This window comes from Vigna radiata, chromosome 10, assembly GCF_000741045.1.
Source record: "Vigna radiata var. radiata cultivar VC1973A chromosome 10, Vradiata_ver6, whole genome shotgun sequence".
NCBI lineage: Eukaryota > Viridiplantae > Streptophyta > Magnoliopsida > Fabales > Fabaceae > Vigna > Vigna radiata.
Window position 1 is genome coordinate 18,949,395 of NC_028360.1, and position 16,994 is coordinate 18,966,388.

A 16,994-nucleotide genomic window follows, 5' to 3' on the forward strand; every position below is an offset into this window, starting at 1 on the left:
AAAAAATAAAACTAATAAAATAAAAATCTAATCTCAACAAATCCTAAAAAATAAAACTAATAAAAACAAATCTTAAACAAATAAAACTAATAAAAACAAATCTTAAAAAATAAAACTAATAAAAACAAATCCTAAAAAATAAACTAATAAAAACAAATCTTAAAAAATAAAATTAATAAAAATAAATCTTAAAAAATAAAACTAACAAAAATATAATATAATGTAAAAACTCTTAAACGGATCTGGGAATCCGTCGACGGATGTGGACATCCGTTTCATGGAAACGGAAGTCGCCATCCGTTTTAACGGTTTTACGAAAATTTTACTAACCTGGACTCCAAGAGAAGAATCGCCGGTGAGCTTGGATAGAACACTACCACCACCAATGCTGAGGTTGGATAGAACACCACCACACCAATGTAATGTAGAGATATAATAATTTAAGGACAAATTCTTTCAGAAGAAATCGATATCTCAATTATCACTTGAAATACAAGAAGAATGGGAGATATCTCAATTATCAGTGTTGAGATTGGATAGAACACCACCACACCAATGTAATGCAGAGATATAGTAATTTAAAGACAAATTCTTTCAGAAGAAATCGATATCTCAATTATCACTTGAAATACAAAAAGAATGGAAGAAAGAATTTCTAGAAAAATAGAACAAAGAATTCGTGCGTAAAGATGAAAGCATGAAGATAAAAAAATAAAGAATAAATAGACTATGTGGGGGTGGGAGAATAAAATTATAAAATTGTATTTCTAAATATAAATTTTTGCTAAAGTATAAAATTGGAATAAAAAAAATAGAGAAAAGGGTAAAAATGGAATGGGGGTGGGGGTTAGAATTGGGGGGTGCAGGGAGTAACCCCCCATCCATGCTCATCTATGGTCAGGAAAGGCCTGGGCTTCTTGTTTGGGACTTGACCCATAAAAAGGAGATCCAGAAGCCCATTTCGGCATCGAACATTTATCATCTGCATCTCTATTTTCCTAATTACATATGCTCCGTCGTCACACTTGGTGCATAAATGAGAAAGACATAAAATTATCAAATTTCATTTCTTTTTGTTTTCAATTTTTTTAATAAAAACTTACTTCTGTTATCTTAAAACTTTAAATTTTTTTACATAAGATATTTTTCTGTATTATTTAAAAGAAAATTACAGCTAACTTTATTTAGAAAAAAAATTATATATTTGCATGTTAAATTAAAATTTGCATGCATAAAATTTCTTTTCTTTTTCTTTACTAATTTTTTTCATGGAACACAAAATGTCAGCAACCACTCTACTACTAAATATAAAATTCCCATAAAACACATTTTAATTCAGGTTTTTGTTTTAAAAGTAAGTAGAAGAACACTGCCTTTGAGAAAATAAGCAATGAATTAAAGAAAAAAAAAATCTAACTTATCTCAAATTTATATAGATATACTTATAATATTGTTAGAATTTTAAGTGGAAGTTTAAGTTTCATATTGGTTAAAAATGAGAAAGTGAAGAACCATATTCATTTGAGAGTAGTGATGTTTTGATTTCTTATTAGTAATTGTATACATGTTCAACTAATTACATGTTAAATTTCTTTTATACTTTGGACAAATTCTACCGTGAAGTTATTGGGCAAATAACTGAAAGTGTTATACATCGATTTCAGTAACGGTTCAATAGTCATGTCATCCGTATGTAAGTATTTCCTCCACCATAAACCATAAGCTATTTTTGTCTTTCATAAGTAAAATTAATAATATTTTTTTCTAACTTATGAATTGAATAATTATTCTTTAATAAAATAACATTAACATTGTTATGAGAGGTAGAAAGAGGAATATGAGTTGTTCAACTCCATCCCTATTAAGGGATGACATGGACAACACTTGCCCATATCAATTACATGTTTTGGATGATAAAATAAAGGATACTAGTGTCCCTGAAAAAATATTTGAGGTATTATATTATTTAATTTTAAAGATATTGAATTTCATTCTAGTAATAATTGAAGTCTAATACCTATAAAATTAAACATTTTTTTTTAAATCAAAAAGAGATTAGACTTCAATATCCAAAGTCAAGTTTTATTTATCGTTTCATGCTTTGGTTATCTTCGAACAGAAACATAATATGGAATATAGAATGTTATGCTTCATTTCATAATCGAAAAAAAAAAAGACACTTTATTTTTTTATTTCGTCTGGATCTATTTTGATTATTGAACCAATGTTTAAAATAACTTATGTCAAATCCTTTTATGCATATAGATTTTCATATTACTATTACATTGCATTTTTAAGTTTATTGTTTTAGAAATTAAAAAAAAAAATAGAAATATAGAGTTGAACAATGACTTTAATTACTTTAATTAGCACTATGATACCTAGGACTGTTCCTCTTACACATGCATATGCTGCTGAAAATGTCTGAATGCAATGTATCTGATATCAGAGAAGGCATTATTGTGTGCATTGCAACTTCTCCACTTTTTTGGTTTGCTTGCTGCTTATAGAAATATATTTTGTAGATTGTTATACAATATGGATCGAGAACTGTGATTCTACCCATAAACACTTTAAAAAGAACGTCAATAATTTAGCCATTAACTCGGATAAGATTTAAAGATGAAGCTTGTGGACATAATTGCTCCAACCATGTCATACAACGATAGAAAAAATATAACATATATATATATATATATATATATATATATATATATATATATATATATATATATATATATATATATCATCTCTTTAAAGTGTTTGGATATGCTTCAAACTTAAAACCCACGAAACTTTGCCACCATCATTACCATTACATCACCTTCGCTACGTAATCAATGTCAGTAAAATGACTCCTAAATCAGTTTCGAATTAGCAAGCATGGTCTATTAATAATATAAAATCAACTACACATCAATAATGAACCGTGATTACTAATAGTTTTAAAAGCGTTTATAAATAACATCATTCTTGAAAACAAAACACTATTGATTTTGATTGTGTTGGTTTAAAAAGTGCAATAGATTATGAAATATACATATAATATAAATTCAAATTTAATAACATTATTAAGATACTAAACTCTTATTTATAATTCGTTGAGCTATTTTAGTATCCTGGTACGTATTTATGTTTTATAGACGATGTTCTCATTTGTTTCTGAGTGAGCGTGTGAAAACACTTGATTATTGAAATTGAGATCTAATAATAATATAAATATTTACCTTTTCGTGTTCACACGCTTTGGGTTTACGGGCTATATTATTGTTTGGTTTTGGGTGCATAAAGAAAAAAGCGAGTGAATGGTGTGTACCTACCAGAAAGAAAAGAATGTGGGGTCTCTTTTAGCTGTAACAATTATGAAAAACTGAATACAAAATGTGAAAAGGAAGACTGAGAAAGTCATGTTCACATAGCTATACTATTATTATAGCCAACCCTCCTCGGTAGCATTTTCCCAGTAATCTCAGACAGAATCAGAGATAACTCTACTACAAAGACCAAATTTTTATAACTATTTTTGCGACATTAAACTAAATTCTACACTCAAATCCTAAAAAGGATGTCAGAACAAAATTTGAAAATGTCTTATTGTAAATGCTTTGCTTTGCTCCAAAAGGAGCAATTTTGAAGATATTTCCTTCATGTGTGCAACGTGTTTTACTTGAAAATATTTGTTGAATGATTGTATCAATTAGTGTGTTTTGTGTCTGTGTGGCCTCCAAAGTCCAAGTTCTTAAGAACTTCAACTTGGTTGTGTTTCCCATTAACATTATTGCTTTTTATCAGATTTGAATGCTCTCGTATAATTTAAAAGTTCAAATTTAAGATAGCTTAAATATTTATTATTTTTTCTATTTTTTAAAATCTTTTTTTTAAGTTTTATTTTCAAAAATAAATAATATTTTAAATGTATAATAATTAAATATCTAAAATATATATAATGATTGATGTAAATATAATATTATTCAACGAACTTATAATGAAAAGAGTATAATTTAGACACTTTTCTTAACAACCCCCTGGTTCCAACATGGAATATGCCTATGTTCATAGTAGAATTCAGACCACAACACATCGTTCAATAGATATCCTTTTTGCATATATGGCTGGTTTTACTGTCTTATCTTATCAATTGCCATGTGGATATTTTTTTTTTCTCTTTTAATATATTACATTTAGCTTTAGCCTTCTTTTTAGTTTATCTTTCTACTTTTATATATTTTAATTTTTAATTTTAGTATTTACATAATTAATGAAGTTACATTCTAAAATTACATATATAATTTATATTACATATATGATTTATGATTTAGTCACGTTGGCATGTTAGGTTTTCCTTTTCGAACTAGAAAATTCTTGAATTTGGAGTTGGCGTTATGAGAATATATTTAATCGAAGTCATGCGTGGCAGTACAGTGATGACCATAGAAAGTCATGGATGGTCAAAAAGAGTCCAAAAAAACCAGTGGCAACGCCTTTTAATTATAACCCCAAAAGCAGGGCACTTCTGTAACACGGACTCTATATAATACGCAAAGGTGGTACAAGGTCTCGAAGCAGAACACACAAGAACAGAGACAAAAGCATCACACAACACAAGAACAGAGAGAACAGAGAGATTGAAATGGCAAGTGGAATGATGATTAAAGATGCAAAAAGCTTCCCAAGGAGGTTTTCTGGGCGTCCTATTCCCAAAAGGGGACAAGTTAAGGTTGCAATTGTTCTGGGTTTGGCCAATTCCGTTTCTGCTATCTTCTCCCGCACTGCATCCTGCGTTGCACCTCCTCACTTCACCCACTGAACCATCTCAGCTAAATTTTGTACCTTTTTCTCTGTACAGATTTTCTTTTTCTTCTTCTGTTTTGCTGATACTTGCTACTTAATGACTATGTCTGCTTCTTCTTTTTCTTCTCTTCTGTTCACCTCAATTTGCACAACTTCTTCATCGATCAAGTCATACATTCGTGATTGGAATTTTATTTCACTTAATCTGAATGGTTTGAGCAACGTTGAGAAGGAATGATCCTTTGTATATTGTTTCTGCACTTCCAGAAATATCTGTTATATGATGATCATTTGAAGGTTAGCTGACTTAGAATTCTCTCAGAAGAAGAAATTTACCAGTTAAAAATTAAATTTTTAAAGATCTTAAAAGAATTAAGAATTAAAATTTAATATATTAATGCTAAATATTATAAAAGAAAGTGTGATTTCTACCATGAAAGACGAGAGGGAGCGTTATAGAATGGTGTTTTGCAGCTGCAGCGTTGGCAAGGTAGTCATTATTCACAGACAGAACTGCAGCTGCCCGTTAATTTATCCCACCCATGAAATTGAATACTAATTTAAATATTCTTTTTTAAATTCTTTAATTGTGTGAAATATTTTAATTATTTGCTCATTTTAATATTTTTATAACAATTAAATCAAGTTACTGGCCCGATAAAAAAATTAATTTATTAGTAAAAAAATATGACGTTTACGATTATTTAATTACCTTTTAAAAATTAAACTAAATCATATTATATTTGTTTTTCAATATTACCACGTCAGTTATACTGTGGTGCTGATGGCTCCTCTTTATATAAGTCTTATTTTGGGTGTTGCTCAATTTCTTTAATGAAAGTATAATGGCAAAAGTGAAAAGTTGTTTCTTTAATCTAATTATTTGTTCTTGATTTGTTTAATATTTAATTTTAAAAATATTCGTTTAGTTAGGTCCATTGCCAGCAACGAATTAGTATGTCGAATAGATAATTACATAAATTCTAAAAATATTTGTTTTAATTCTTTTAGTATATAAAAATAAGACTTCATAAAAATAAAATAAAAATGTAATGATTTAACGAATTAAGAATATAATAAATATTCCAAGGAGATGCTTTGATAAAATTTGATATTAATACGTTATGAATCAATCTGTATAAAGATTTAATATTATTTTTAATTCAAAACCTTAAAAAAATTATAGATTTTTTAGAAATATTATATATAAATAATTGTTTTATTTATTTTGTATTTATTGATTAATATATTTATTATCATATATAACATTTTTTCTATGGATCATAGATTTTAATTTAATATTTTATTTTATTTTCTCTCTCTCTTTATAATAAACTCCAACACTAATAATTTTCTCATTCACATATGTTTCTGTATGTAGAAATATACATTGTATTATAAATTCTTCAATAAAATGTTGTTAATACCTTATTTTCAAACTGTTGCAATAACCAGTATAAGAAGACATCGAAGAAGTTTATTCATAATTAAAACATAATGGCTAAAACAAATGTTAATTACATTTGAACTTTGAAGTACAAATAACTAACTAATAATACGCGTAGGTATTTCATCCACATTTTAGGTTACTCATTCAAATGTCTATTCTTAATGCTGAAATTTTATTGTTTGATTTTAGATATGAGTAGAATTTATTTTCTATATTTGGATCCAGATTAAATTACAAAATGAATTTGATTATTTAAAAAAGATTTAAGTCATTAATTATTATAAATTATCATGTTTAAAACTAAGGCTTTTTATTAAATATTTCAAGTGATTGATGTTTGGTGAAAAAACTTAAATAAAACAAGAACTTGGAATATCTAGTGATAAATTAACTTTTTTGAAGCTACGTTCGACTTGAAAGGGGTTGTTCTGGAAGTCTCTACAAAAATTGAATAAGAGCAAAGCATTAAATATTTCTCAATATAATAAGCTATGAGAACACTGAAATATGACAGAAACACATCAAGAGGGAGATATGAAATATTCTTTAAAAACTTGCAAGGTCCACCTCTGTCTCAACTTGAATGCATACAATACAAGGATCATTCTCTTGGGAAACGACTGAAGAACAGCATTTATGTAATTTGCTTGACTTATCAGTGAAAAATCAATTGGGTTTAAAGAATTTTAGTTTGAGTCCATCATTCACGATGCTCCAAATACCTCCAATGGAAAACGCCAAGCTAAAAGCAACCCCCAGCCAGCCCAGAATCCAGTTGAAGTACCAATTGAAGCTATATTTTGGAGGCTGTTTTATGAGAACCCACATGAAGCAAGGATATGCAAAGGTGACTGGGAGAGTGAGTCCTCCTAGCAAACCAGCAAGACTTGAGAGGAAGGGAAGCGCCACTCCTATGAAGAAGGAGACAAATCCAAAGAACACTCTAAAACCTGATCTCACCCATATGGAGCAGGGACGGTTTGTCCTACTCGTGTAACCAGCTTCAAAACTATCAAAAGCAGGCATTGAGTATATCTGGAAACTGCTCAAGCAGTTAAACACAACAAGAAGGAAAGTCAAGGCAAGGATTCCTCTTGAGATGTCATGACTGTGAAATGCATACAAAGCAGTGAGAATCCCTCCAGGAGGCATCTGCAATAAAATAATGGAATCAATCAACATCATTCACCAAATCCTATTACATATCTTTGTGAAAATTAGTTTTGCAGAGACGTTTCATATTAACTTAATTCATATCAAAACCACTCATATTCTTTACCATTATGATTCTAGTTTTCAGTTTACTTACTTGGTTTCCATAGGCCCAAAAGCCACCAATAGCAATTGGGAAGAGGCACATTGCAATGAAGAAATAAGCAACCTTGGCTCCTTTCCACATCGGCACACGAGCCGGGTGCTTAAAAGTTGAAGGCATTGTGGACTGAATTTCTAAGGCCAAATTGTGGCCTCTGAAAGAAAAGGCTATAATTCCAAGTGCATTCATGGCAAGAAATACAGAAGCAGAAGGTTGTGACAGTGATAGGGGTTCGTAGGAGATTGAAGGGGGCCTTTGTTGGCTTACAGAGAGGATCCAGACCATGGTGGAGTAAGTTATAGCTGTGACTGCCCCTATGAGTGAAAGTCCTGCAATTGAATTCAGGTTTGGAAGCTGAGACAGGACAATTGATAGAGAAGTGAAAACCAAGTACCACTCCACTGTGGTTAAAGGATTTGAGGTACAAGTGGGTCCGCAAACTATTTGGAAGAACAGTTTCATCGTCTCCCCTCCGATAAGAATCAAAGCTGTTGCAGTTCCTGCTGACAAATAAACTGTCGGGAAAAGAGCAAGCCAGACTCCCAGTCTTTCCCCTGCAAAACAACGTACATACTAAACAATACAGAATATACATAGGAATAGAATCTTATATCCTTTCAATTATGCAATTCAACTTATGCGTCTAAATTTTGAATCTAGTTGAAGCAACAAGTTCAACCAGGCAAAAGAAAACGCAGGATTTAAGGACACAGACGAATCAACTACGTTACCAAGCAGTTCTACATTGTTAATTAGGTTGCTTCTTTTAACCGTGTTACATCAACTGGCTAGATGAAAGTAATCAAATGCAAAGCAAACTTACCAAATGCTGCTTGTGCTAGCTCCACATATCTGTTGTATCTTTTACCTGGAACTGCTTCGTGAAGCTGAACCAAAATCCATAACGTGTAAAGTTGCCAACAGTAGGCTATGGTTAAGGAAAGAATTCCCCAACTCCTGCAAAACATTTGGATAAAGCATATTCAAGAAGGCTGAAATATTTCCACACGCTATTATTCCGTACAAACATTCTAATAAACTCAATTGGTCAAAATCCGTATTATATACTATTAGTATTAGATGTCTATAAATGGAAACATGGTCAAAGGCCACGGAAAGTGTTTTCGGAACAGTAATAGTAAATGGAAACTATTATAAAAAGATACATTCACGAATCAATTGACCGGCATCAGGGACCCCTCTATCACCAAAAAAATAGACAATGTGGACAAAATTAGAACTGTTCCCTATACAAGGGTGATTTAATTGAACTTTGGGAAAAGCAAAAATAAAGGGCCAAATGGGCAAGCATCATGATTCCGGCCCACCCTCTTTGAAATTCTTTCCGTTCCACCAATGAAATCTATGATGAACTTTGATATTTGCAAAAGGCATGCCCCACAACAATTCAAAATGATCTTACTTTCATATCTAGCTAGGGCCATGACAAAGAGACAAAATTTTCTTTTTTCTAGAAAATGAAAGTAAAGATTCTTCCTAGAAATAAAGGGGAAAGGAAACAAAAGAGAATTCGCATGCACATTACAGATTAAAGCATAGGATATTCCTTCATATTGGAAATAAATAAACATAAACTTTAGTTGCAAACGGTGCTGTCATCTTACAAAACAGCATCAAACTAATTTGACTAAAATTAAACGCTCTATAAGCCAGTCAAAGTTCTTTGAAATATGCATGATGTATCACAACAGAAATGTTGATAAGTCACTGCAGTTGAACAGATGCAGAATATAATGCAACGGGGTGAACAGCTAAAAAAAGATAGATATACCAGCCAAGATAAGCAAAAGCAACGGGCAAAACGAGGGCCTGGAAGCCAACACCAGCGTTGAGGTTGTGGAATGCTGCATAGTGAGCATTTCCATTGCGAGACTCTGTGATTGGAAGCCAAGCATCTTGAGGGTTGAGCTTGGTAAGGTGTCCCACCTCCTCCAAGTAACCCTTCATGTTTACCAGCACTCTCTTCATTGGTGTACCTATTGGACTCAGAAACCTTGGTGATATGAACGAGGTTGGGGTCCATGATTTTCCTTCCTTTGAAGCCGCTCTTGGTGACCTCTGCCCCGACGGTGTCAGTATCTCCGGCGTTGACACCCTCGGTGTCGCCGGTATAGATATCAGTTCTGTTTCTGGTCTCTCCTCCATAAGGTGCTAGTGTGCTTGCCTTGGTTTGTACTTTATACATATATACATATAACATAATTTGCCTTCTATTAGAATAAACGGAAAGAAAACATCTTGATGGTAATTGGGACATTGTGATGATGCAGCAATACTTGCTATCATGACAATAACACGCATGCTCTTTCTTAGTTGTCAAAAGTTTTATACAATCTTGTTGGACAAAACTCGAAAAAGTAATATACTTTATTGACCAAAATGTTACAGACAACAAACTAATCAAGGATACTAGGTTAATCCACAGTAACCAAAAGCTTTCAAAACCCCTAACAATAGCTTCCCGACATTAATCAAAGGAGGAACTCAATTTGTCATGAACAATATTTTGATACCAAAATTTATTACAGGGCTTCTTGAATCAGAAGACAATGAAGCTAAGCTTATGCAGTCATGCCCTGTTCGTAGTTTTGGGTAAAAAGGTCATATCCAGACACACTCAAGTCAGAAATTAAACCTCCTTTGACTGGGATAACAGTGTGAAAGAATCTAAACTCATTTTGGATTTGTGCAATCGAGAGGCAGAGATAAGAGGAAACATCTTTATGGTCAGGATCACAAATCTAAAACAAACTCTGGTGTGAAAGGAAGTGAGATACACGGGGGGCAGCACAGAATGCTCATATGGGGATGTTGCAAATCCTACAAAGCCATAGCTATGAACTGAATGTTTGCCGAGAGCCTTATAATAGAAAAAACATAGAACTTCCCATTACAGTAAATTAGTTCGATTTTTGGATGGAAATTAATCATTAATAAAACTTCCATAGGAATAACATTCCACTAAATGATGGTAATAAAGATTAGTTTTGTCAATCTCACAGTCCTCCAGATCTTGTATCACTGATTTTCGTTTTTCTTGTACTCACAAGGGCAAACAGGGAAATAAACACAATAACCGTTTTCTTGGTTTTTTTTTTTTTTTAAGCAAATCATAGTCTCTTCACACGACCCCAAAATCAGAAAGAAACATAATCCCGTGACACTAATATAATGAGAAATGAATGCAAGACGAAACAAAAAGACTAGCCTGAACCAAGAACAAATGAAACATGCAATACCGTGAAAGTAAATAAATACCTTGATATAGACCCACCAAAATAATAAGGTAGTAATGAAAGTGACGGAAGTTGGATGAGAAGAAGAAGAAGCTACGATACGACTGAGAGTCCAAACTTGAAAGAAAGCAGGAGAATATACGAGGAAGACGGTGTTCTTGATGAACAACTCAGTGATTGAGTTGCTCTTCCCTTCCTTCCTCCCTCAGCTAATCTTCTATAATGACCTTGAAAAAACTTACTTTGGAACTAGTGATGGATGGTGTATCCCATTGTCTGTCTCGAAGTGCGGCTATTTAAAAAGAGAGAGAGAGAGAGAGAGAAAAATGACGTTGGTACGAGAAACCATAATGGTTTATGATTTTCTTTACTTTGTTTGAGGAAAAGGGAGAAAAAAAGAGAATGGTCCTTAGTTCATGTCTCTCTCACTCTCACTCTCACTCTCACTTTTATTGCGTTGCCTTTGAGAGCGTTGCAGAGACAGGCACAGTGGGTGTTGTGTTGGTGGGGACACAAAATAGCCGAAAGGAAAAGAATGCAATGCATGACAAACCAGCCTGGCCGTCGATCGCTCACGTCGTGTGCCACGTGGACCGGTTGACGGCTCCGATTGGTTCAGGCCTGAGTTGACTTCTGGGCCCACTGAATAAATGTCAAACTGAAGTGAAGTGAAGGCAGGAATGCTAGCTAGCTAGCTAATAGTGTTACTCTCTACGAATGGGATTCAATCATTCATGTTACTTCATGCTTTCAATTAAAATCCATGCATTTGTTATTGTTATGACTAATAAAAAAAAATTGAAAACAGATTAAAAATACTGAAAAACAATTAAATTAAAATTTATTTTAATTTTTCAATTCTTTCCTTTCTAAAGAGTTTATGTTGGTGGGATCTCCATTTGAAAATCAATAATAAACTAAATTACTTATTACACGTTTAAAACTAATAAAAAAATTAAAATTACAATAAATTTTTGTATAGAATTTTACAAAATGTTTCATTATCTAATATTTTCATTAATTTAATTCATTTTTCTGTTTAATTTTCTGTTTCCCATTAAAAAAAGAGCAGTAACAAAAAGAGAGAAAACTTGGAACAGTGAAAGTAAATAGTAAAAGCATGGGAAGACGGAGAATATTTGTCAGAAATTAGCCAACACCAGTCCTCCACGTGTCACCCCTGTTGGACCCGTGTGATTCGTGTTCACCACTTCACCTTAACCCACATGATTTTGTTGCCATCATTTCGTACCACCAAACATTAAGCATGACACTAATGCCATCATGCTGTTTTATGTTTCCTCATTGTCTTTTTAACCATATCTATTATCTACAAAAATATAAATATATTTATTAAAAATAAAGCTCTTAATAAGAAGTTTTCAATTAATTTTTTTATGTAAATAGCTTCATCAAAAGCTCACTTGTTTCATATTAATTATAAAAGTTAGTGTCTATGTATCAAATATTATGTATGCAAGCACTCGATTTCTTTAAAGATTATTTTTCAATACAAAAATATTTAGGGAATCTTTAGGTTGAAATTTATTTTCCAGGACCGATACAAATGAATATTCAATAAAATAATGAACTACATCTTAAAAATATAAAATGTATTTAATTACTTTTACACATGGGAGAACTTATAAAAGTAACGGATTCTTTTAACTGATGCAGGAAATATAAGTAATAATTTATACCATACTTCTCCTAATTTGTATTTGCTAAAGAATTATATGATACTCTTTTTTAGATATAGATTTTAACGTCCAACGATTTTAACGTACAAATTTTATTAACAATTTGTTATCATAATTCAAGTTTAAAATAAAAAAACCATTTACATCTTATTTTCTGTTAATTTAACAATAAAGAAAAAAATTATAATCTTATATTTTAATTCACTACAACATTTTTATCTCTCAGACCATTAAATTATTTGTAAACTTTATTTTTAAATTTCACCATATTCACTCTCAAAAAAAAAAAAAAAACAACACTAATTTAATTTCCATTTTTCTTTAAATTCATACATTCATTTTCTCTTAAAATCAGGTAATTTTGTCGTATATTTATAATGCTTATCAATATTTTTTCTTTTTCTCAATTCAGCTCATGTATTTCTTTTGAAAAATTACATAATAACATCCCACTATTTATATTAATTAATTATTATTATTTTCAATTAATAATTTTCTGTATTTAGATTTTTTATTTAAATTGGTTTATATAAAAAATTTTCAATTAAGTTCAATAATTAATCAATAGAATCAATGAAATCAACGTGATTATAAGATGTCACGCGTTAACATGTCAAACAGATTTTAAGATGTCTATTTCAAAATTTAAAGAATGATGTGTGATAAATGAGAAAAATGTCAAAAAATAGAAGATTACTCATATATGATACTTTTTAATTAAAGTTAATATCAATTTAATGAAAAAGATTAAATTGAGTTTTTTTAAAAAAAAATAGAAAACCATATTTTTTTAAATATAAGAATACTTAAATATATAAATCAAATTACTAATAAAACCTTTTTTTTTTCAAAAATAATAAGTTTAATGTATTCTCTTTCAAAAAATGAGTGTCTCAAAATAGAAGCCTAAATAAAATATTATCAACTATGGAACATAATTAAAAGGTATTCTTTAAAATTATTACATAAATTTCCACATGTATTACAGTATAAAATTTCATCAAAAGCATACAAATGTTTTCTCCAAAAGTGTAAACTTTATTCTTGTTCATGTACAATATAATTTGTTTTTTCGGTAATTCATTTACAAGATCATTACATTGCACTCATCACCAACAACGAGAATAAGAGTGAATCTAAAATCAAACACAATAAATATAAATATAAAGATAATGATACTTAGACAACATTTTTTTTACAATATTTAAACATCATCTACGTGTCATTTTGTGATTGGTTCAAAATTACTTCACAATCAATAATAATAATTATAAACACTATCATGAACCAATCACAGAATGACACGTAAATGATGTTCAAATGTTGTCAAAAAAATATTGTCTAAATATCATTATCCTAAATATAATGATTTTAAAAAAATCATCTTCCACAATATTTTCAATTAACTTAACTATTTCATAGATTTAATTATTTTAAGTAAAGTTTTATATTAAAGTTCACTCATATTGCTTCTTATATGACTATGGATATCTTCCAAATAGTCCACTTAAGTTGAGAGATCTTTCACACAATAGTTTTCAAATCAAATCCACACGCAATGCTTTTATCACATAAATTATGAACTCATTGATAAAAAGAAATTCATACATAAAATACGAGCTCTTAAATTTGCATTCACAACATATATTAATTGACAGTTTAATGTATAATAACTTCAACAAAATTAACATATATTAATTACAATAATTTAATATATATTAACAACAATTTAACATATATAACAACAAACTACAATTTAATATACATTAACCACAATAATCATTTGTATCAGTACGTACCATTCATGAACTAATAATTTACATTAACAACCCCATTAATATATATATCCATTTTAATAAGGACAATACAATTTTATTGTTATTATTTCTCTTGATTATTTATTCGTAGTTATATTAGTTTAAAATTATTTTTAAGTAGACTTGTCTTCCAATTTCATTTTTCTTATAATTTTTTTTTCTAAATTATTATTATTTTTATCTTTATTTTTTTAACTAAAAACAACTTACTAAATTAATAAGCAACAATAATAAAATTGTGTGTTTATATATATATATATATATATATATATATATATATATAAAATTAAATTAATACTGTAAAAAAAGATGGGTCCTTACATACACATTTTTCAGTTATTAAAATAGAGGCAAGTTGTAGTCAGAAATGCAATGGGCCAATAAGATTAACAATTGTGAACAAACTAAGTTATAGACGACGTTCCCATTGACAAACGTTGTTGTTGTTGTACGTAAATCCTTCTTCAGAGGCAACAAACACCTTATTTAGAAGCATGGCTAATCGAATTCCACCTTGAGCAATTCGTTTCATGACAAATGGCATCCTTGAGTCGAAGTAATAATCTATAGAAACATCACAAACACAAAGTCATCCCACACAATCCTTTAACTTTCTAACGAGTTTGCTTGCAGTTTCATGAACTATTTCTTTAAGCAATACCTGCTAGAGTTGTTCCAGATTTAGCACCTTCGTAACCCCATTTGCAAGCAATTTCTATGCTCTCTTTGGCCCAACTATACGATTCCAAAAGAGTGAGGAATGTGAACATTAACAGCCAGAGGAAAAGAGAAAGTGGAAGCTCAAGGTGATAAAGAGAGAACTCACTCGTTTACACACTGAGAGATATCATTACAATGTTTCCAAGATGAAATATCATCTACCCAGATTCCCTGTATATAGCACACAAATTATTTTGTTTTCATTTGAAATCAATCGAAGGATTCAAGTGTTTAATAAATACTAGGAAGGATGTCTGACAAATTTAGTCTTACATATGTGTAGTTCCTCTGAATGTCTTGGAGAAGGAGGCTTAGATCCTTATCATAATAGTCTGCTAGTGCAGTGAGGATAATTTCTCTGTCCCACACCTAATTATAGACAACAAATTAATAGTTTAATGCATCTGTGAATACATATACAATGGAGAAGTTGAAGTTACAACATACATGGTGCAGATTAGATTTATGCCTGAACCAGCGTAGTTCTATCGTGTTTCCACCTTCGTCAGTGGTGAATCCAACGTGCATTGGCTTAAAAGACAAGTGCCCAAAAGCTTTGTTAAAAAGAACGGTAAAATGGTATGTAAGAAACTTCACAAGACTTTGAAAAGCTTGTCACATACCTGATGAATGTCTCCCATGAAATGTGACAAGAACAACAACGCCTCAGTCATATTATCTGTAAGATACATAAAGAAAAGGTATTGAAAACGAAACCATAAAGGAGAACATACAAACATTAAGAAATTTGACTCCTTACATTGCTGATCAGATGTCCCCTCTTTGTAATGCATGAGTTGGGAAGTGAAGTTTTTGACAGCACCAGCAACACACATATCCTCCACACCATGGGAATCATGGCAGTCTCCTATGATAACAAACAACAATAAATTATAGCATAATTCAAAGGTTTAATGAAAACATATGATAAGAAGAATTAGCATATATAAATATATATAAAAGCAGTGTTTGAGTTTACTTGAATACTGAAACGAACAAGCATTATCCGGAGTGTCAATGAAATGAAGAGGACTTGTCCACCTATATTTGTAGCCGTGTCTAATTTGGTCAGGCCATACGCAAAGGGCTGATAAGTTACCTTTCACATAGTCAGGTAGCAAACGGTTCACTGCTTCCGATGCCTCAGGCTCTAAAAGTGCCTATGAAAAAAACCAAATATGCTTCTGATGGTGAATTGGTACGTATTGTGTTGTGGTGTTGGCCAAGTGAGAGCATTAATTGCTGTTTAACAGATTGAAATTGAATTTTACCTGTGCAATTTGGCATGTCATGACATGACCCTCTTTGCTCCAGCCAAGGGCACTAGGCACTCCAATGAAAGCTGAGCTAAAGAACAAGACAAATCCAAATGGAACAAGAGACACCCACAAACTTCTATGTCTACCCATCTCTTCACTAAAATTCTTCACATGCTTTGCTTTATTCATGATAGAACATTACGTCTATATATATATATGTAGAGATATGCATATGATTGTGTTGAAGGAACACGTAACCCATAACACGGTTTTGATTGAGTGCAAGATTCCAATATCTATCTTAAAAGTATGTCCAAGTTGAGTTCTATAGTACAAGCAAGGTGGGGTATTACATACGGAGAGTTTTGAGTTTTTTGCTTCTAGCACACTGCTACCCACAAGCAAGCAATAGGTCAATAGTTTTCATATCATGATATAGGGCATTGCATTGGTGTTTATTATTAATTTACATTTGCGTTATACATAAGTAAATTTTTATTCGTAGTATACAATACCATAATGTGATGCAGTGATAAAGGGTATTTTTGTCTTTTTGTACGAATGAGGGGGTGCAGGAACTTAATAAGCCCTGGGTCCATGGTAACATAGAAAGGCCCAGTAACCCACTTGAAAAAATTAAAACCCTAGGCCAATCCTTATGTACATTCAATATATAGGAGATCGA

General features: G+C 31.0%; 2 protein-coding genes across 3 annotated transcripts; both read right to left on the reverse strand.

Annotated features, from left to right (window-relative positions):
• Positions 1 to 6,706: 6,706 nt before the first annotated feature.
• LOC106776198 (lysine histidine transporter-like 8) lies at positions 6,707 to 11,204 on the reverse strand. 2 transcript variants are annotated; one of them, XM_014663576.2, is made up of 5 exons: positions 10,852 to 11,204; positions 9,349 to 9,752; positions 8,380 to 8,513; positions 7,551 to 8,110; positions 6,707 to 7,393 (listed from the first exon to the last, which is right to left on the reverse strand). In XM_014663576.2, exons 2-5 carry the CDS (start codon positions 9,720 to 9,722, stop codon positions 6,908 to 6,910), a joined length of 1,554 nt encoding a protein of 517 aa, XP_014519062.1. In that variant the 5' UTR covers positions 9,723 to 9,752; positions 10,852 to 11,204; the 3' UTR covers positions 6,707 to 6,907. The 2 variants fall into 2 exon arrangements, with proteins under 2 accessions (XP_014519062.1, XP_014519061.1); XM_014663575.2 differs by having other exon boundaries at positions 10,836 to 11,203.
• Positions 11,205 to 14,630: 3,426 nt separating this feature from the next.
• Positions 14,631 to 16,480, reverse strand: LOC106775355 (endonuclease 1). The gene is made up of 9 exons (XM_014662466.2): positions 16,322 to 16,480; positions 16,030 to 16,210; positions 15,811 to 15,918; positions 15,674 to 15,729; positions 15,498 to 15,581; positions 15,324 to 15,419; positions 15,157 to 15,221; positions 14,992 to 15,065; positions 14,631 to 14,894 (listed from the first exon to the last, which is right to left on the reverse strand). Exons 1-9 carry the CDS (start codon positions 16,457 to 16,459, stop codon positions 14,740 to 14,742), a joined length of 957 nt encoding a protein of 318 aa, XP_014517952.1. The 5' UTR covers positions 16,460 to 16,480; the 3' UTR covers positions 14,631 to 14,739.
• Between the last annotated feature and the right edge of the window lie 514 nt (positions 16,481 to 16,994).

Bases quoted from the DNA above. Each gene is read 5' to 3' on its own strand.
- LOC106775355 (XM_014662466.2), bottom strand. From the start codon at position 16,459: ATGGGTAGACATAGAAGTTTGTGGGTGTCTCTTGTTCCATTTGGATTT. The intron at 16,211-16,321 runs GTAAAATTCAAT...TTTTTTTCATAG, and splicing joins TGACATGCCAAATTGCACAG to GCACTTTTAGAGCCTGAGGC. The intron at 15,066-15,156 runs GTGAGTTCTCTC...GGAATCGTATAG, and splicing joins ATCTCTCAGTGTGTAAACGA to TTGGGCCAAAGAGAGCATAG.
- LOC106776198 (XM_014663576.2), bottom strand. From the start codon at position 9,722: ATGGAGGAGAGACCAGAAACAGAACTGATATCTATACCGGCGACACCG. The intron at 8,111-8,379 runs GTAAGTTTGCTT...GTTGTTTTGCAG, and splicing joins GCTAGCACAAGCAGCATTTG to GGGAAAGACTGGGAGTCTGG. The intron at 7,394-7,550 runs GTAAGTAAACTG...ATTTTATTGCAG, and splicing joins TTTGGGCCTATGGAAACCAA to ATGCCTCCTGGAGGGATTCT.